General features: G+C 46.4%; 1 protein-coding gene across 3 annotated transcripts in view; it reads left to right on the top strand.

The window, feature by feature from the left end:
• Positions 1–21,052, top strand: part of CRB2 (crumbs cell polarity complex component 2) — a 48,723-nt gene that overhangs the window by 8,799 nt on the left and 18,872 nt on the right. For 2 of the 3 annotated variants that reach the window (XM_056505448.1, XM_056505447.1), the window contains exons 1-6: positions 5,527–5,676; positions 14,519–15,205; positions 16,852–17,047; positions 17,451–17,590; positions 18,036–18,218; positions 19,097–19,210. In XM_056505448.1, the coding sequence (XP_056361423.1) occupies positions 5,604–5,676; positions 14,519–15,205; positions 16,852–17,047; positions 17,451–17,590; positions 18,036–18,218; positions 19,097–19,210 (1,393 nt within the window). In that variant the 5' untranslated portion in view covers positions 5,527–5,603. Of the gene's footprint in view, positions 1–5,526; positions 5,677–14,518; positions 15,206–16,851; positions 17,048–17,450; positions 17,591–18,035; positions 18,219–19,096; positions 19,211–21,052 lie in introns of those variants that run through there. The other variant, XM_056505449.1, reaches the window with a different exon arrangement.

Below are 21,052 nucleotides of genomic sequence, written 5' to 3'. Positions count from 1 at the left end.
GGAACAGAGCTTCCCTCAGGGCAGAGGGAAGTGCTGAAACCCTTGTCTCTGCTCCAATTCTGCAAGTAGAAGCAAACAAAATACTCATTTGGAGACCGTGAGAACAAGCTTGAATGGTGTTAGCGCTTATGTGGAGATTTTTATTGGCCATTCATAGAAGCTTATGAAGCAATCTGACAAATGGCTGGTGATGGGAACACCAGGATTTAGCATCCCAGCAAAATGGCAGAGTCTGCTGTTGTACTCCCTGCCAGAACCTCTCATCCAGGTGGGAGCAGATCCAGCAACTTGTGCACACCCACTTCAGTTAGGGCCATTGTTCTGCGGCACTTGTGAATAGAAACTATTGATTCACATGGGAGCTTCAAACAGTGAAGTAATGATGCTAATACTGGTGTGAAACAGTGCTTTTGGTATTTTTCTGTTATTTCTAGTATTTCCTAGAAAGGCAGGAATGTGCCAGCCCAGAATACTGAAAGTACTGGACAATATCCTTTGAGTCAGGAAACGGAATGTGGGACTGTTCCTTTACAGTCGTCCCTTGCCTTGTACTGACAAATCTGTCTTTAGTTACCTGAATTAGATTTGGAGATAATTGAAGTGTTTAGTGTTCCTTAAGGTGCAAATACACAAAAGTGAGCCCCACATCTTTGGCGTCTTAGAGCATTACTCATTCCTCAACATTTGGCACATTTGGGATCTACATCCATTTTCCTTCCTGCCACCTACTGTGGTGACAATGTCCAGTTTTCCCAGAGGCCTCGTTACTGAGCAGACTGTGCATGAAGTCTGTGAGGGAAGACAGACTGCAGCTGGAAGGAAAATGAGGCAGACCTTGCTGATTTTAGGCAGCATCCAAAGGTTATTTCCATGGCAGAGATAGATGTCAGGCAGGACTTTGTGGCTACACTCACCTCCAGAGCTCACAGCTCACACTGTGCAGCTGGATGTGTTTGTTTTCCAGCTCCAAAATTCCCCGTTCTCCTACTCCCCTGTCTGGCCTTCCCGGAATCCAGATTTCAGCTGGAGGAGGTTCCTCCAGCCGGGCTGTGCTGCAGGGCAGTCTGCCCCCTCCTGCTCCCGGTCTCGGTCCCTTTGGTTTCCCCTGAAGCCCAGGCTGGCTCCAGGGCTCTGGCAATGCGGAGCTCTGCAGCAAACCCTGCCGGTGCCACCTCTGCAGCTGCCTTGGGGCTGGGAGCACAGCCCTGCCCTCCAGCGGCCCCGAGCCTCCCTGAGCCCAGCTGGGAAGCGGCTATTCACAAACTCCTCGGATCGTTTGTGACAAAATCAGCAGCGAAAAGGGCTCTCAGTAGTCAACACGCCTCCAAAACACCCTCAGATCCTGGCAATGTATTGGGCACATCCTTCCTGCTATAACATTTTACTGCAGAAAATCTTGCCTCAGACCCTTTTTACACCGTTTTGGCTGCCTCCAGTTAGGTGATCAACATTCCCATCTTCCCATCTGCCAGAGAGGCCCCTTGGAAGGGATTCACCTCCAGCAGGCAGCTGGAAGCAGGGAAGAGGATCAAAGGGCATGAAGTTGACCTGCAGCAGTCCAGGAGGGTCTCACATAGATCAAAGGATACATCCATGGTCAGAGCCTGACTTCTGTGACTTCCTCGGGAGATAACTTGGCAGGAGTGTGGCCCTGTCTTCACCACAGCCTCATTTGTGTGTGTTTGAATGGTTGGAGAGAAGGGCCTGGGTGCTGTGCACATGCTGGATATCTTTGTTATGGTCCTTACAATTTGCTCTTTTTTGGGATGAGACATGTCATGAAGATCTCTGAACAAGTAGCCAATGCAAGGCAGAGGAGGTGATTTCACACCTCAGGCAAACATGATCATTCTGCCTTGTCCTCTGGACTGCCCCCCTCCTCTTTCTCAGCACTGCAATTTTATCTGAAATTGATGATCATGCTCCAGGAAAGTGAGGCTGTGCCAGCACTTTGCTTACCAGTGCCCAGCTAGCAGCCCCCAGCTGTGCCTTGGCAGCCCACTTTTCCCACTGCCACTGCCCAGGAGTTACCAGTGCCACAGGCTCTGATATTTATCAGGCAGCACAATTTGCTTGCCAGAAGTTCTGATTAGTAATGATAGGAAACAAAATTTATTGTGTCTAAAAAATGCAATTAGGATGTCTCAAGACTGGAGATTTTGTGTGATTTTGCCAGGTTTTAATAGCAACTTTAAAGTTTTGGCTCAGAGCACGAACTCTGCCTCGGCTGCTCCGCTGTGAGGATGTTGCAATAGGTCCTGCAGTGTCCAGGATGCTGCTGGCACAGTCCTGCAGCAGTTCAGGATGTGTCCAGTTGCTCTGATTTCCCACAGCGGCTGTAACATTCATTTCTTTCCAGCTCTCCTGCTTTCATAGAGGCCTTTGGTGACTTTGGCAGTGCAGAAGGGACATCTAGTGGGCTGATGGGAGAATGGGGACAGTTGCCTGTTCAGGACAGCAGGAGTGAGCCAATTTCCAATTAGAGATTGGACGGACTCAAGGGAGCCCTTGAGTGTTACCCACCAAATTGTATTTAAACATTTCAGTGTACAGAATTGGCCTGGGAGTCTAGAGCCTTGAAATTCTGAAACTTTAAGTTTTAAGAAATATTCCTGGCACTTTTCAGCATCATCAGAAAACAGGAGAGTGTATGGAAGCAGTCATGTTTGGCACAGTTCTTGAGTGGAACTGGAAGGTTTTTTCTTTCCTGACTCAACTTCCCAAGCCTGCAGCCACTGTTAGTATGGACTGCTTTGTTTAATGTTGTGCCTAATTCCAAAAGTTGGGAAAAAAATAATGACTGATGCTGTTGGCTTCCACTGTTCAATTCAGTAAAATTGATTTGTGCCCAGTGGTTCCAGGATGGTGAGAAGGGAAGGTAAGCTCTGTCCTCTGGGGCAGTTCCAGCGTGCATGTGACAGAGAGAGGAATGGCTTTATTTGTAGCATTGATATTTACCAACCTGTCACACGTCTCCAGTATCCAATCTGCAGTATTAGGATTATTTTAAGCCCTGTGTGAGGAAAGATTGTGAAACTCATGCGAGTGTACATTGTTCTTGAAATGAAAAGCAGACTTTCACTGAGGTACTTTGGTGTACAGTTCTCTCTGAACTTTTTGTAGAAGGATGTATAGGATTGTTTTGTGACAAGTGTACAGAAAAGTATAAATAAGAATATATACATATATAAAATATATACAGAATAAGTGGACAGGAAGGTTCTGCTGGGTACCCTAGACCTACTTTCTCCTTTTTCCTCTAATCCAGCTTGCCCACTGCTGCCCCATTTCCATGGCATGCATTTCCGGCTTGCGAAGGCTCCTGCTTCAGGCTGAGAATAGAAGCCTCGCTGTTATGCTGTCCTTAAATCTCTCATAATGAGTGTTACACCAAGGAAAGCAGCTGTGTCCTTTGGCTCTAGTTTTAATGCTATGTTAAAGAGCAGATTATGGTGACGTTGGGCAGCAGCGATGCGGAGGTAGCACAAATCATGACCAGTTTGGGGAAGGCTTTAGCAAGGATGACTAAGGACTTGGAGCTTATGCTTTAGATAACAAATCCACCCAATTGTGCTCCTTTGGAAATGTAGTCAAGCCTAACAAATCTGGGCCTTAACAGAGTTGCATTGAGGTCCTTTAATTGGACTAAGCTGGTTAATACCAACTTTGGCTTTTGTATGCCCTGGGGTCCAGCACAGGGATGGTTTGCTGTTTATATTGGCAAAATCTCATAAAATTGCAACCATGAACATTGATAAAATTAAATTCTAATGTTCTCACAGGTATATAGTGGATTAAGGTGTTTTGATTATTATTATAAGGAAGTTGGATGTGTTTTCCTGTTCCCTCAATCTGGTTAGTGTGCCAGACTCTGCTATGGCTCTCTCCAGGGTTTGGGGTGTGACAGGCCACACAGCACAGCAGGAACAGCAGGGCTGCACAGGACCTCAGCCTCTGTGGGACAACCTCTACTTTCTGTGTGTGGGGCTTTGCCATACTCATTCTATTTCATGGGAGCTGAACAGGTCCTTCAGGTAGTCCTAGAAGCCATAAATTACCATGGATTAGGTGTGTTTTCCAGGTGGTGTGAAGTGTTGCACTACTGGATTTACAGCAGCTCCTGGCTAAGAATGGTGCTTTCTTACCGTGTTAATTTTGCAATGAGTCATATGTATTTGCTCGGATTTGGAAAAGATGGATTGTTGAGAGCATAATTCACACAGGTGAGGCAAAAATATTCTGAGCAGAAAGATTCTGCACACGTCAGTGTTTGGTTCCATCCCCTGAGAGCAAAACCAGAGTCTAAGGAGACAGAAATGAGTTCCAGATGGTTGTGGTAACTGACAAGAAACTAATACTGAGGCTGATCTTGAGAAAACAGACTGAGGACACCAGAGATGAAAGAGGGGGCAGGGTGGTCCAGATAAGGTTGATAACACATGATATATCATCTTTGGAGCATTCCAAGGCAGGACAGTGAGATGAACCATTTGCTCCTGAGCTGCAGAGTCTGGGTGGTGGAAAGGCTCTTGCTGCTTCTGCACTGAAGGTAAAACCCTGCAGAAACTATCCCATTTCCATGCACAAATCCCACCAGCCTCTGCTGCCCAGCAAGGCTGCTGGGATAATGCAGATTACTCACTGTAAGACTGCTCCTCTTTTCTTCATGCGCAGCCTACGTCTGTTCTGCACCAATTCTTTGCTATCTTGCATATTTCTTGTTTAAACTAGGAATTTGTCTGGCATCTTACCTGTGCTCTATTTTTAGTTGTTAGTGAAGGATGAGGCAATGCACTTAATTCTCATTACAGTTAGTTTAATCCAATTGTAATGTGGATTTAGAGAGATTTAGTAGATCTCAGCTGAGTGTGGGCTTTTTCCAGTTACTATCATTAAACAATACACACTTCTAAAACTGACCCCATGTATCTAAAGCTGGTGTGATTTGGTGCCTGTGTTTTGCACCTCTGTTGATCTCTGTAACTGTTCCTCAATTGGGAAGAGGTTCCTGTACATTCTGTGAGATCACCCTCCTCGTGATGAGACAGTAGTAAAGACTAATGTGGACTAACTCTGCTTTTTGGGGTTAACAGAGTGCTTTTGCCTTATTTCTCTTTGAACAAAGCAGTTTCTCTCGGAAAACTCTGTTCGATCCTAGTGTGTAGTTTGTAAACATGAGCCGCTACAGAAACCCTGCATGCCCCGAAAAGCCCCGGTGCCGAAGCAGCTGGGAGCGCTGTCCCGGTGTGGGGCACAGCCCAGGTGTGTTTTGGGCGCTGGGAGGGGCACAGAGCCGGCCCCACTGCCGGCGGGCGCGGTGCAGAGCACAGTCCGCTCCGCGCGATCCAGGCAGGCTTTGCGGGCTCCCGGCTCCGGCCGCGGGCTGCGGGGCTGCGGGGCTCGGACCGGGGGGTTCTGTCCCTGGGCTCTGTCCGCGGAGTTCTGTCCCTGGGCTCTGTCCGCGGGCTCGGTGCTGTTTCGGCCCGGGGACAGAAGAGAGGAGAGCCCGCCCCGCACCGTGATGTGCCCACAGGAGGGGCTTGCTGGGCTCCAGCTTGTGTCTCTCCCCGGAGGGCTTTAGGACGGCCACTCTTACACTTGTCATGGAATTAAAGAAAACTACGTCCAGGTCGTACAATGCTGCTCACCTGCTGCCACTTTTCCTCATGTTTTGGGGTAAGTTTTTGTCTTCTGTGCCTGATTCTTACCCAGCTTCTATGCAGTAACTTTGGATCAAATCTGTGACCTGCCCTTATATTGAACAAACTGGCATCTTACAGTTAGATTTGTAGCTCGAAAACTTTTGTCTGAAAGATAAACAGGCATTTAATCCTAGACATGTTTTTCCTTCTATTTATTTATTTTCTCTTTTCATCTTTTTCCCTGTGCACGTGTATGTATGCGTTTATTCACAAGAACTAAAAGTAATTAAGTTTCATGTAATTAAGTATTCAGCTACAATTTTCTCAGTTGGAAAGGTCTGAATATTTTGGTTGTGCCCACACAAAAGAAACACAGACCTTTATTTCCACCCTATATACTCTAGAAATAAATCTGGGCACATGAGGATGGTACCCAGGGGAGTGTAGTGCCAGACACATCTGTACAAAATGTGAAGGGAGATCACAGGACAGGAGTGTCTTCACTTAGAAATTTTTAAAAAAAGCAGATCCACCCTCAAAGTGCAAGAAGCAATGAGGTAACAAAAGAGTCTATCACACAGGTGGGGGGGGGCGTTGTTTTGTTTTGGGGTTTTTTTCCCACACTGAAAACTTATTTTATAGCCAAAGAATCTACTTGAGTGCACTGGGATTCTCCAAGTTCCCAAGACCTGTGTCTTTGGGTTCCATTGGCACCCTTGTTTACAATATCTTATGTTCCCTGAAAAATAGGTGTCTCTATTTCTTCTGGAATAGGTGCCTAGAGATCTGCTGGGCCTAGACATCTGTTTTAGTCATCTGGGGATTATAAGGTCACGTCAGGAACACGTTCAGCCTTTTACTTGAAAGTGTGATTGGGATTGAACTGGTCTCCTTGTCCTGCCCTCAGCACTGCCAGGCCGGTTACCTGGAGGTGCAAGGCAGGTTTGGTTTCCACTGAGCAAGGACAGGTATGGTCCATGATGTGAAGAAATGGATGTAAAATATGGAGAACATTGAGAAAATACAATCAGAGCCTTTTCTCTGCTGAGTGTGGCACTTGGCATTTGCTTACATTAGTAGGTGATCATGTAATTTTTGAGATTTGGAGAAAGTTTTCAGCTTTTCCTGTGACTCCCCAACAGTTTCTTTTTTTCCTTCTGAAGCCTTCCAAGATTTCTGTTGCTCTGACCACCTCAGACCATGAATGTGAAAGTCAAAATACATTGTGGTTTTTGTATCTGTTTTTTTTTCTTCCTTTCTTTCTCTTCCTTGTACCAGCCTCTTTGTCTGGTGTGTTTGCTCCAAGTGCCTGGAATTCCTCTGGCCACGAGGAAGCAGGGGACTGTCTTTTGTATCTAGTAACCATAGCTACTGGTTTGGAGTGTGAAGGATTCTGGTGCTTTGTGCTGGGCGGGTTGCATGGATGGATCTCCCCATGTGGCTGCCAGGCCAGTCTGTGGCTCAGAGCGTTTGTGCCACTTCACTTGTGGCTTTTCACTCCTGGAGAAAGCTCTTCTCTGGAGCAATGATTTAATGAGAAGGAGGAGTTTTTTTGAGTGCAGGTGGATGACTTTTGTTGCAGCCAGCAGAGCTTGAGGGAAGTACTGATTTTCATAGTCTTTCCACCTACTTCTGTTTTGTGAGTGGAATTCTGCCAGATTTTAACTGAAGTGAATGGCACTATTTAGGCAGCACTTGTAGGTTTTAAGGCATAAAGAAATGTCTTTCCTTGCCCTTTTAAACCATATCACTTGTTTTTTTTTGTTTCTAGTTGACTGAGTCTAAATGTCATTGAAGCAGAGAGTGCCTAAGCTACTTGTTCAAAATTTTTGTGGAAATTCTGAGAATGCAGATGGTCTGGTGCAATCTGTACCCATCAGAGCATCCTGCAGGCAGATCCTCACTATCTCCAGTTGTTTATAAAAGAAACCCCAGAGGGGCAACTGTGCAGGCTCTGCTTTTACTGCTGCTGCCTGTGTAATGGGAACACAATAGAAGAGCTCCCAGCTAATTCCTTGTCTTTTAAAGAGATTCTGTGCCATCAGCAGGCACAGGAATTCACATACCTTTGGCCTGGAAGATGCTTTGGAAGCCTGCTGAGAGAAAGCATGTGCAAGACAAACCTTTTTTGCTATCAGCTCTAATGCCAGCTCTTGAGATTAGCTCTGATACAGGGACTGTTTAAGGCTTACTTCAAAACAAACAAAACCAACATTTCCAGCTGTTTTGTTCATTGTCAGTGTATTTAAATAAGAATTGGAAATTAAAGCCTGTGGCTCACTCTGGTGAACTGAATATGCAGGAAAGCCCCTGCATATCAGTGTTTGATCTGTGGAAATGGCTGAGAGATCAGAGAATAGTAAAACATGAAGGTCAGCTTGGAAGAGTGTTGATTAAGGGAAAAGACTGGGGTATCCTGAGCACAAGAGATCAAAGAGTTACTGTGGCAATATATTCAGTGCTGTCATAAACCAGGGATTCATAGCTCCTGTCTATCTCCCAGTTCTAGAAGCATAATAGGAGTTACACCTTAAAATCTGCAGTGAAACAGTGAGCAGATAATGAACACAAACTAGCTGGCTTCTTCTTGTGTGGTAAGAATGAGTGCAATTCCCTGAAGTAGTATTTCTGACTAGTGCTGTTAATGCCTTGGGCCATGATGTTGGTACTGCTGGGCCCTGTGGATTGGTGCTCACTGTTTGGCACCTTTTAGCAATTCACTGGGCAAGCTGGGGGGCAGGGAGCCAGGATCACCATCCTCCTTCTTTGAGGTGGTAAATATTCTGCATATTTCACAAGAAGAACTTGAGCCACACTTCTTGTGCCTGAATGAATGAAAGTCTAGGTCTAGGCCTTTGTAAATTCTATATAAATGTTTTACACCAGCAGACTGTGTACATATATCTGGCATGAAAAACTGTCACACCAAAAACCTCTTGTGCAAATGTGGTGTGGTATTTGTTGTGACAAACAGTGTCAGAAGCAGTCTGAGAAGTGATGGACACTCAGTATCTGGGTAAAACTGTAATCTGGCCTGTGTGCAGGGACTGAGGAGGTGTCTTAAAGCTGGAATCCAAGATGGCATTTGGCTGAGACACTGGGCTTGTGTGTTTAACCTACCAAAGAGACATCAAAGTCATGAATAGTGAGGCGCTTTTTTTAAAACTGACTTTTCCAAAAGACACTCTTGGCATTGCTGGGATCCCTGGCACTTTGTCAAGCTATTTATTCAGTATTGTCTTAGAAGTCCTACCTGCTGATTGCCAACGCTGCTTTTGGATTAGCTAAGCTTTATTTTCAGGGTTTGGGCTTTTTGGTCATAGTGCCATGTCCTGCTTCACATAAATTATCAGATCTGATAAGCTGATAACCTGGGACAGTAATAATAATGTTTAGTTTCAGAATCCTTTCTCTCTTTTAAAAAATGGGGAGGAAGGACTTGACTCAGGGCCCCAGAGTCACCAAGTTACTCCAGCAGAGCTGGGTGGTGGGAAGCTGCTGCAGCCCAGGGGCTTAGTAATTGTGATCAAACATTGGTATTTTGGAGGGTTTCCCATTCCCACATCCCCTTTTCTGAGGCTAAATGGGAAAGCCTGCTATTAAAGCAGCTGTCACAAGTGCCACTACTGTGTTAAACCAGACAGGGAATACAGGTTATGAAATATTTTGGGCTAGGTGAAATATCACTGCCAATTATTATCACATCCTGAGCTCATCAGCAGTCTCAGAGAGTTTCAGGCTGTGTTTTCTGGTGCTGGTATTACTCAGAGCAGATTCTCAGCCCAGGTCTGGATAGAAAGGTTTTTATCTCTGTGTGTCAAGAAAGAAATGGGGCTTGTAAAGCCCTAGGGATGTGTGCAGCACAAGCCTTGTACCCTTCCTGAACAGGTATGTGGAAGGTGCTTCCTGAGGGATTTGGTTTTTTCCCTGCCATTCCCCTCCTTAGCTGTCCTTCCAAAGTGAGCAGGGGTGGGAGATAGAGAAGGTGAATATGAAAGCCTCTTTTCAAGCCTGTCCATTTCCCTTTCTGCTTGTGTGGATCCTGGGAACAGGCCAAAGTGTGTCCCCTTTCACTAATCCTTTACACTGACCAGGATAGGAAAAGATCAGCAGAGGTCAGCAGGGATTTACTAATATAAGCACATGCCTCCCTGTTGTCATGGAGACCTAACTCTCCATTCCTTTATTCAGAGTTTATTTAGTAGTTGTGTTGCTCTGAATCCCTTCTGGTGGAAGGGATCTCTGCCTTTCTACCCTTGGCCTCAGGATCTTTTTTCTAGTGGGAAGTGTGCTGGGATGAGCAGAAGGAGCACAGGCTCATGGTGGGAATTGCCCCAGGCTGGGGTTTGACCAGTGGTGCTTTTTGGAAAGGGAATTTCCCTCAAGCTCCCTTATTGCTGTGGTGCAGCTGGGACCTGTGGTGCTCTGGGAATCCTGCTGTTCTCACCTCTTGCTTGTAAATTTGGTTTCTTTTCAGTTGTTGTAGTGAGTAGAGCAGGTGAAAAACATCCGAAGGAAGCTTCTTTCCACTTGAGGTGGATCTGACTTGTCCAAGCTCATATTCAGTTTTTGCTAAGCCAGGAAATAACATTCTGGCAGCCTGACTCTTCTGGGAGCTGTGGCTGTGGTTATGATGCCTCTTCCCTGCTGGAATTTTAAGTGATCATTAAGATCATTTAAGGTAGTTATCAGTGCAGCACTGAGCAGCTTCCACAAGGTCAGGAGTGTCTGCAGATTGACAATATCCATCCTCTATCAAAGTTACTCAAGACTTTGAGAAAACAAACTTGTGAAAAGCAAACCCCCAAAATAGAAGCTAGTGAATAATGCAAAAGCAGCATCTCCAGTCACAGAAGTAATTGCCTAAGTTCTTATTAATTTCTGATTTTTTGTGGTCAAAAATCTCACTGTTGCAACTTTGATAAGATTACATAGTACAGGTATAAAGTATAAGATTATTAAATTCAATTATTAAAACAGAGCCTGGTAATGCAGCTTGTTTGCCTTGAAGTGTTACAAAAGATCACAAACCTCATCGTTTGGGGAAAGTCTTTGTCAGCTACCTTTAAAGTATAAAACCAGCCCAGTCCAGACAGAGCTCCATGAATGCTTTATATGGGACTCTGGAAGTCTTTGAAGTTCCTCCTAATCCACCCCTAAATGCCTGGAACTGTTCTTCAAAGGAGCTGTGGTCTCCTCCAGTTTCAATTCAGCATAGGCTTGTAGGATGGTATGACTGTAATACAGTTGCAATGGTTTTTTCCTCTTACAAATATCACTAATTTGTATTTTTCTTGTGAAACATAAAGAAAAACTTCTGAATGTCATTGTTAATCCAGCAACAACTACTTTGGTGAAAAACTATAAACTCTTGTCATTCAGTGATTTCCTTAATCTGATTTTTACTGGGTTCATGAAACAGCATAGTCTGAAGTACATGTTTTCATGGTTCTTATATTGTGCAGCAGGAAAAGCTAATTTATTCATTTTTCTTATTAGAGTTTGGCGCATATTCATGCGCTATTCACATTCATATATTAATCTATTCCAAAACTGAGAGCAGTAAGTGTATGCCCTAGGACTGGTGGTTGAAAAGAAGAAAATCAGAACTGAAAACATGAGATGTGCTCTTTGTAAAGCCAGATGTTCAGCACAGCCATGGAAGAAGTATTAGGGCTAGAATATATTCACACAGGGGCATGTTTTGCCCCTTGGGAAATATTCCATATTAGTACAGGCGTGCTGGATACAGGGGAGTGTGTGATAAATTTGGGGTTGGTGCTGTTAGTGTGCCTGAAGCCTCCACTGAGTCAGTCAAACACGTGGGGGAGTTTCTGCCAGCTGCACTTCACAGAATAATTTGCAGTTATTTAGATAAGTTTCATTTCTTGTGATTTACACTGCAGTGTCCTCAGCCTGCTCCATGCATGCCCTGTGAGCAGTGCTGTGTTACTTCAGGATATCTGTTCCAGAAAAGGAACATCTTCCTCCAAAATGCTGTCCTGCTGAAGTACATGTATTAACCAGTGCTATTGTTTATGGTCACAGTGAGTTTTGAGCAGACCAGAGTTCTCCGTGTTCCTTCACTGCTGACTTTGGTAGCCAAGAAGGCCTTTGCACTTCTTAGTGAAGCTTTGTGTTGTCTCTAGTTGGGCTGTATGATGGACCAAGCCAGACAAGGTACAAAAAGGTGTGTCTGCTGTGAAAGAACTTTGGGAAAGGCAGGAAATAGAAAAAGGACTTTGATATTTAGCTTTATTTGCAAAAGCGTTTTGCCTGTGTTCTTCTCATAGAAGCAGAAAGCCACCCATGAGCCCTGGCAGTGACTCAGCCTGGCTATGCCAGCAGTGCCTGGGGATTCTGTGGAAATGGGAATTTCTTTGCAGATGGAGTGTGCTGCAGCTCCTTCCCAACGTGCAGTGGGCTCAGCTCCTCTTTTGTCCCAAACTGTGCTCCTGGCCTCTGGTAAGTGCAGGCTGGGGCCGGTTACTCATTAAGCCTGCAAAGGCTCATATCTCCTGCCTGGTAAAGCTCTTTGCGAATAGTTTCCTGGGCTTCCACTCTAATTGCCACAGAGATTCCAGGCAGACTCCGTCATCCTTGTTTTCTGCCTGACTGGGAATCTGAGAATAAAAGGGTTGATGGCAGAATAATGGGATTGCTGGACAGTGCAGGGCTCAGCAGCTCTCCCCAGCATCACATGAGAGGGGAAGGGAGGGGTGGGCCATAGAGATGATGCTGGGAAGAGAAAGGGCTGCCTAAATCCCTGAGCACCCTCCCTCCCCCAGCAGCACCGCCTCTTAAAAAAAGACTTAGAAACACTACAGTCTTTGGTGGGAGGAATCTGGGGGAGGTCAGGCTAGGGGCAGCCTTTTGTAAACCAAAGTCTCCTATAAATCCCTTTCAGGCCCTGAAGTCGGTGCCTCCACCTTCAGGTGCAAAGGGGCTGAGGAGCTGAGGGGCAGAGTTGATAGAACACCACTGACTCAGATTCACTACTGGGGGTGGATAAAGTGCACCAGAGCAAGGCAGACGGGACCAGGACTGGCCAGGACAGTGCTGGCACCAGTGGCAGGGCTGGGAGCCATGCTGAGGTGTGTTATCCCTAGCATGGAGCATGGCAGGGTGAAGCACATTCCTCATGGAGCAGGGAGGGCTGAGGGAGCTGCAGGCGTTTGGAGTCCTGCCCTCTCTCCAGCTGCAGCTCTGTGAGCTTTACAGGGATTGAGGCCTGTCTCTACCTGGGCCACAGCTGTACAGAGAGGGCAGCAGAAATGGTGAAGAGCTGCTTGCCCAAAGGCTTCGAGTCATGGCTTGACTTCCAACACCAGGGAAGTCTGGATTGTCTCACCAGTAGCAATTTCTCAGATATCATTTGCTCCTTCATGAGCTTTATCTCTGCTTTCAGACCATTTTTCATAGACATTTTCCAAACATCTGCTATGTAGTTGTTTGCAGTTACTTCCAAGTTTGGATGTTTCATAACACTTATGCAGGAATCAGGCTGGGATATCTCTACCACACAGCTTCCCTCTGATTTATCTTGGAATTGAGCAGAATGAAAAGCTCTGATCTCAGAAGGCCACAGTGGGATGAGGTGCTAATGGCTGCTGCCTTTGTGGAAGGCAAAGTTCTCTGTTTCCACTGCCTTTGTCCCTTTGTTTTATTTTTGGTTGGTTTATGTCTTTTGGAAAGTGCTTAATTGTGGCATTGAATCCAGGACATATATCCTAATTCTAACATAAAGGCCGTTATCTCCTGCCCCCTGGGCTGTCCTGCCCTTTGCCCAATCTGCCTCTTGTCTCACAAAGTAAATTTAAAATTTCTCTTGGAAAAGAAATTAGTATTCCTCCTATTACTCTGTTCTGCTCCATTTTGAAATACCTATGTTGAGCATTTTTTTTCTTTTTTTAATATCGTGTATCCACATAATCTCATTTATATGAACTAAATTTGCAGTTCAGTGGGCACGTCCCATCACATTTCCGGATGGTGGAGTTGCTTAATGGGGCAAGAGCCTTTTAAACACTGCCTGGGTGGGGACAGCAAGGCATTGTGGCTCAGTGTGAATTCACTGATCACATCCAAATGCTCCCAGATTTAGGGGACACTGGTCTCAACATTAGTTCCTGGTATCTGGTTGTTAGACTGGTGTTTTGGCCCAGCAGGTATCGATCCAAAATGCCATCAGCCCAGTGATCTCAGCAGTCTCTGCTCTTCCTTGCTAAAAATGTCCTGCTCTGTAAATTTACATGTCTAACATGAGGAGAGGGTGAGGGTCAGTGGTTATCAACCTGAGCTGGCTGATGTAATCAGAGACTCTGTGAAATGTGCCCATTTGGAGTTTGCCTTGGGTTATTTATGGGGACATCTTCAAATCACTTCTGGATTAGCTGAAAAAAAATTGTATCCTCAGTAGGAGCAGCTGGGACATACAGAGCTGCAGCCAGTGAACTCATCCTGCCTCTCTGGATTTCCAGGCACAAATGCTGCACCCTGCCAGTGAAAGGGGTCATGGAATTTTACACTAAGATAATCTTGTGAATGGATTTAAGGTGATATGTATCACTGCTCTCAAAGTGACTAATGCATGAATAAGCACATGTAAAATAGTTGGTTTGTGAGTGTTTCCTAAAAAAACAGGTTCCTGGTTACCCAATTTGGCAAGAAATTGCTGATTGCCGCTAAATGAAGGGCTGCTGTCTTCTTTATAGAAAATGTTTGATTCTCCAGTATCATGCTCATCTCCTGGCTAGCACAGGCCTTTGGAGTGTGGAATTTAGGTGGGCAATCCCTGAGCTGTATGTGGGGATTGGCAGAACTTTTTTCTTTAGAGCTACAAATGCTGACTAACAAAAAGTCTCTTTTCTTATCAGGAACTTCATACTCTGAAAATGACAGTGGCTGTTCCTCGTCCCCATGTAAGAATAGGGCGAGCTGTAAGGATTTGGAAGTGGGTTACCAGTGCATCTGCCCTGTGGAGCCTGTAGCCTACATGGGCATAAATTGTGAACTCCTCTATGATGCTTGCACTGAGCATGACTGTCCTGCCCACATGAGCTGCACCCCGAGTCCAGGACTGCTGGAATATGAATGTATGTGTCCAGCTGGCGCTGCCTGTGACGGTGTTGATGGGTGTGAGAGCAGCCCTTGCCCAGAGCCGTTCCAGTGTGCAGACACAGCAGCTGGGTACAGCTGCAGGTGCCAGCCGGGCCCGGGTGGACAAGGCTGCGGGGCAGAGAGCTCCGAGTGCTCCAGGCAGCCCTGCCTGAACAACGGCACGTGCCTGGAGGCGGCGGGCGGCTACCGCTGCCTCTGCCCGCCCGGCTTCGGCGGGGCCACGTGCGGGGACGACATCGACGAGTGCGCCTCGGGGCCGTGCCGCAACGGGGCCATCTGCAGGGACAGCGCGGGCCAGTACAGCTGCTTCTGCGTGCCCGGCTTCCAGGGCTCCAACTGCGAGATCGACATCGACGAGTGCGCCTCCCGGCCCTGCCGCAACCACGGCACCTGCCTCAACCACATGGACCGCTACGAGTGCCGCTGTGCGCCCGGCTACGCAGGTACGGGCTGGGCTGCGGGCTGGGAGCTGCCACCGCCCCTCTGCGCCCCAGGGGCTGCCGGGCTCTGACTCATGCTGCAGGGCTGCAGCAGGCACTGCTTGAGGCCTTGAATTCCATGTGTGTTGAGAGATGGTGATTTAAGACTGGACTCTCTGAGACTGGAACACTGGGCACAAGGTAGCTGGGATTAGTTCTCAGCATGAAATTAGGGGAGATGGCATAAAAGATATTTATCATCAGGAAATGGATACTTGGAGTTCCCAGGTATAGCTTAGCTCTGCCAACCTGGCCTGTAGTTCTTTGTCCTGTCCAGCAGGATTTTTCCAAGGGAGGTTCTTGTCTTTTGGAAAAAAGTGTCTTTTAGCTGGAGATTTCAAATTCTTTTGTGCTTGGCAAATATTTATTTGGTGTATGATTTAAGTGTTTCTCTTTTGTGCATCTGTGCTAATGGTGACTCAGAGAGGAATCCACACCTGTGAGTTATCTATGAGGGAGGCAGGGGGGGGCTCTCCATCCCCCAGCCCTGCTTATCGGAGTGCAGTGGGGTGGAATGTGTCCATGCCTGCCTGGTACCACCTCGCACATGAACTTTCTCAGCCTTCCTCCTATTCACAGACTGAAGTGTTTGAGGAGTTGGGTTACTGTGAAGGAATGCTGCTGATTACCAGTGGAATGAGAAGTTACAACATCAGGAATGTAGCCCCTGATGCTGACTCACTCTCTGATAAAAATGAAGAGAGATGGAGAAACAAGACGGAATCTCTATGTGGGCCCTAAGGTTGCTGGTGATTTTGAGTATCAAGCATAATTCTGTCTTTGCAAATCAGTTTCTTTTTTTATCTTTATGCTGAGTCTTCAATTCAGGATGGTGGGATTCTCTGCCAAAGGAGTGATAAAGTGACCCAGGCAGCTGGAGGAGTTTGTTGCGCTTCAAGTTATTCTGATGTCAAACATGAGGCTTGGCCTTGGGATTTAGTTCTTTGTCCAGAGGTTCGAGCACCATTGGCTGGAAAGGCCAGGTGGTTTCCTGGTGTTTGCAGCTGGAATTTGGGTGAAGGAAGTTTTGTGTGGGTATTGAGGGGTTTGAACCAGATTAGGGGGCCCACATTCCACCAGGATTAGGATGGCCATGCCCACTCTGTGGGGAGCCTTCGCCAAGGAGGGCAGATTAGATGGATTGATTGGTGCCACCATAATGAGTAAGGTTTGGAGGTGATGGCAGGCCACAGGCAGCTCAAAGGGGTGGAATATAGATAAGATAATTGCATAGAAATCTTTCATGAGATCTTGTTCTGTCAGGGAGGTTGGGACTTTGTACCAAACAGGTGTTACTGGCTATGACCAGGAGTGGAGCTAACCTTGTATTTTTAATAGTATTTCCCAATGAAATCACTTCCTAATATCAGGTATCATTGTAGCCAGTGTTTTGCACTACTTTAGTGCTTTTTTCCTGGTTATCACAAAGCAAGTTACAAACAATTGAAATAAATGGAATTTATTTTTGGAGAAGCAGGTTGAGATCGCTCTGGTAGCCAGCTGGGGTTGATAACAAGATAACTCCTGTGAGTTCATCTCAGAATTCCAGGCAGCACATATATACTTCTGTGGATTTGTAACACAGATATTTTTCTGGTTTTTTAACTAAGGTGTGAACTGTGATACCGAAATAGATGAATGTGCTTCAGACCCTTGCCAGAACGGGGCTGTGTGCAATGACCATGTTGGGTTCTACACCTGCACCTGTGCACCAGGTTATCAAGGAGCCCAGTGCGAGGTGGACATCAATGAATGTGAGAGCCAGCCATGCCAGAGCAACGGGACATGTCATGACCTCATTAACAGGTGAGAAACCAGTGGTGGGGGGCAATTAGACATCAGGACTGATCTGAAGGTTTACTCAGTGCAGCCTGTGAAAATCAGAGTAGAAAGCTGTGGGGAGAATTGGATTTAGTGTTTTGTACATTGAGTGGCAGTAACCACGATTTGTGGCAATAAGGGAGAATCCCCTTCCCAGCAGCAGAACTCCAGAGGTGCTTAAAGGAAGGGAGGAACAAACACAGAGAAGTGGTTTGCAGAGCATGAACAGCACAGGCAACTGCTGAGAACATCTCAGTGTCTGAATTTACCTTTCCATGGGTGTGAACACAAGTGGGTGTGGGCACTGACAGGTGAGCTCTTTGCCTGTTCTTCACCCAAGGCTTTTGCAAGGGCAGAGCTGATGCCTTGCTGTGTTTGGTGCCCACAGCTACCGTTGTGACTGCAGTGACACTGGCTTTGAGGGCACCCACTGCGAGCTGGACATCTTGGAGTGTGCCTCGGACCCCTGCCACAACAGTGCCACTTGCCTGGAGGGGACCAAGGGCTACAGCTGTGCCTGCTGGCCAGGTGGGCTGGGGGCTCTCTGCTCCTGGGGTATGTGGGCACACGGCCATGGACAGTGTGTGCTTGATTGCTGTGCTGAAGAAGTAGAAAATTCATGATCATGGCCCCATGTGAGTTTTCATTGTCTGGAATGGTGAGGCTGCACTGCTGCCCTTTCCAGGTCATCCCATAAATCCAAAAATCACCCTGATTTTCAACCATAAAGCTTTCCTTCTGTTTTCTGCCATTTTCCATCATGAGCTCCTCTATCATTAGGTGATGCTTTCCTGCAAATTGATGATTTTGGCTCCTTTATTTGACATAGTGGAGAAAGTAAAGGGCCCAGGGACTCCCTGCTAGATGAGCTGCAGATTTGGGGATGTTTTTTCCTCCTTTGAGTGAGCCACAGCACTTGGGAGCTGAGCTGCAGTGCATTGTGCACGATGCTGACAGCAGTGTCTCACTGCAGGTTACACCGGGCAGGACTGTGAGGAGGATGTGGATGAGTGTGAGACAGAGCCCTGTCACAACGGGGGCCTGTGCCTGCAGCGTTCCAACCCAGCCCACTATGGGACACAGCCCCACTTCCCCAGCAACTTCAGCTACAGTCAAGCAGCTGGCTTCCTGTGCCAGTGCCAGCCAGGCTTCACAGGTGAGCTGCATAGCAAGTGTCCATCCTGTCTGCACTGGATTGCTGTTTGAGGAGGTGGGAACAGAGCAGCGTTATCTCTGCAACAGCAATCTGTTCAGGACAGCTGCTTCAGAGGGTCTGCCAGCCTGATGCATCAGGAATGTGCTTCTGCTCCCATTGCAGACAGCTGAATATCATCCCCTGTCCAGGCCTGTCTCCAGGCTGAGGCAACAGCCTGTGCACTTCCCCATGCTGCCATGAATGCCCTCTGGCTATGCAGGTGCCAGGGTGTTTTCCCTCTGTCAGTCTCTCATGCATATGGCAGGATTCATCCCTAGGGACATCTCTGAAATTCCTCATCAGAGGAAGCTGATTCCCTGGAGTCACAGATTACTATTCTTGGTGTTTTTTTGGTGAGACTACTCTTGTGGCAGCAACTGTATAATCAGAGTGGTACAAGAGGAGTTTCTTGGTATGGAGCTCTTGGAGCTAGAAGCTCTGTGGATGTTCCACTGAAATATCAGCCTTTCCATGGATTGAAGATAGGTGTAAAATGCTGGATTTAACAGCTGGGGAAATTCTCTAGTGGGAAGGCATAAACAATAATACTTTATTATTTTATGAGAGAAGTATGGTTTGGTCCACTATTGCACAGATGGGAATGGTTCAGAAGTTCTGAGTGTTTGACACTGGAAAATCATTTCATACTTAATTTGCCCCCATTGTTCCGTGCTGATGTTTGTGTGCCAGTGCCTGCAGAGATGTGTTGGACTTCAAGGAATTCTTTTGCATTTCTAGGTGAAAGAAAAGAAGTGCAAAACTTGTGACTGCAGTTGCCATTTTTGTTTCAGTGTTGCACAAGTGCACTTCAGAGGTGTGTTTGTGTTTTCTCTTCCCAGGAGAGACCTGCTTTACCAACATCAACGAGTGCGAGTCGCAGCCCTGCCAGAACGGAGGGCTCTGCCAGGACCTGGTCAATGGCTTCCTGTGTCTCTGCCTGCCTGGTTATTCAGGTAACCTGGGAAAGGGCACCTGCAGTCACACCCCTCTGCTTGGCTAATGCTGAGCTGCTGCACTGCTGCCTGGTTGCAGGATTCCAGGATGAGAGAGCAGGACTGAGCTGGACTGGCAGTGTGCAGCAGGATGTCTGCAGTTCAGGGCTCAAATGCCACAGGAAAGCTGTGTGAGTGTGGGCAAGTAAGGTGATAGGCCAGGAACTAGATGTGGAGACATAAGATCAACTGCATAGAGTCTAAGATCAGAGTATCCAGGGCATCTGTATCCTGGAGTGAAACGTTACCTGGGAGAACTCTGGGGGTTTCTATAAATGTAGGAAATATAGAGAAAACCAGCCTTTAAATAAAAGAAGGGATGCTTAACATTCTAGTTGTCACAGATTGTACTGGCTGTAATAGACTGGCTTACCAGCATGTAAGCATCTGTAAAACATCTCCATTCACTAACACCCTGGGATGATAAGAGCCAGCCATTTTTGGCTGAAAGCAATGATCTGCTGTGCTAGGAGGTCAAAAGGTCTTTGTGACATGAGCAAAGGAAGCCTTCTCTGTTTACAAGGGAATGAGGAGTCTGGATTCTTCCCCAAATGCCCTGCATGACCCTAAGTGTTCAGTTTGCTGGAGAATCTGGGAGATGGTGGATGTTATCCCTGTCAGGAAGGTCCTCTCACTGGTACTAAACCTCATCTTTCTTTAAAACATTCATTCTCAGTCTTCTTCTCTTTAAATTGCACATGTGTTGGGTAATTTAACACCAGAGTAGTTTATAACTACTCCCAGCATGACCCTGGATTTCTGGATTTGAGATGAGAGTAACTTCTCCAGTGTTACCAGACTGCCATCTCGTGGGAAAAGGAAACACTTGAAGCCAGAAGAAAACCCTGTCCCTTAACTTGCAACAGCAGGTAACAACATTCCAGAGACTCTCTCAGGCCTGTATGGCATGGGAAAATTTTCTGTTTTCCTTCTGTAGTTGCAGTGTTTGAGCTGTGTTGGTTTAATTCTGCCCAGCTCTTTCCTAGGGAGACCTATTACTTTCATTCCCTGTATATAAAATCAGCTTCTAGTTAACACCTGTAACTGGGCTGAATTATTTGTGGAGTTTTCTGGCCTATCTCATTTGCTAATTTAGGTCAAATCAGGATCTTTTGTAGACGAGGCCTTTGAAAATCAGCTTTTATCTAAGCTCGTTATTGCTGCTTTCTCAGGCAGTTACAATGCTGTACTCTGAACTGAGATCTTGTCCAAAGAGATGGTTTAAAGTTTATCCTTCTTGTCCGAATTCCCACTCACATCTGTGCCCTGTTCTCTTTTCCTCCTGCAGTGCCCCAGCACCCTCATAGAGCTCAGAATTTCATTGTGCTTTGCCAAGCTGCAGATCTGTTTAATCCTTTCCAATTCTTAGTGTGCTCATGGGCAGAAAAGCTGACAGAAACATGGGCTGATGGGCAAAGGAGTGCTAGAGTTCATTCTGTTGCATCTAATTTGGGTTCATTAGTACTTGAAGGGGATTAGAAGCAGGTTGCTCTTGTGGATATTACTTTTGGTAAAGGACTTTGTCTCAGCTGAGGTAGTTCTGACACCTTAACCCAGTCACAGGCTGGGAGCAGTCTGTGAGAGCGGTGAGTGCGTGTGGAGGAGTGAAGCTGACATGGAAATAATAGCAATTAATCTCCCCTCCTTTGTCAATTAATCCCAGTACAGTCATGCTGGGTAAACAGCTTATTACTTCATATTAGGATCACAGAACAACTTTGTGAAGCTTCCCATAATGTTTTTCTTCAAAACACATTTCTGTGGCAGCTTAGATCTGCCATGAACTTGGGTTTAAGCTGCCTC

This window comes from Oenanthe melanoleuca, chromosome 17 (genome assembly GCF_029582105.1).
Source record: "Oenanthe melanoleuca isolate GR-GAL-2019-014 chromosome 17, OMel1.0, whole genome shotgun sequence".
Lineage (NCBI taxonomy): Eukaryota > Metazoa > Chordata > Aves > Passeriformes > Muscicapidae > Oenanthe > Oenanthe melanoleuca.
The sequence above is the reverse complement of the archived record's forward strand: the minus strand, read 5'-3'. Positions and strand labels throughout refer to the sequence as shown.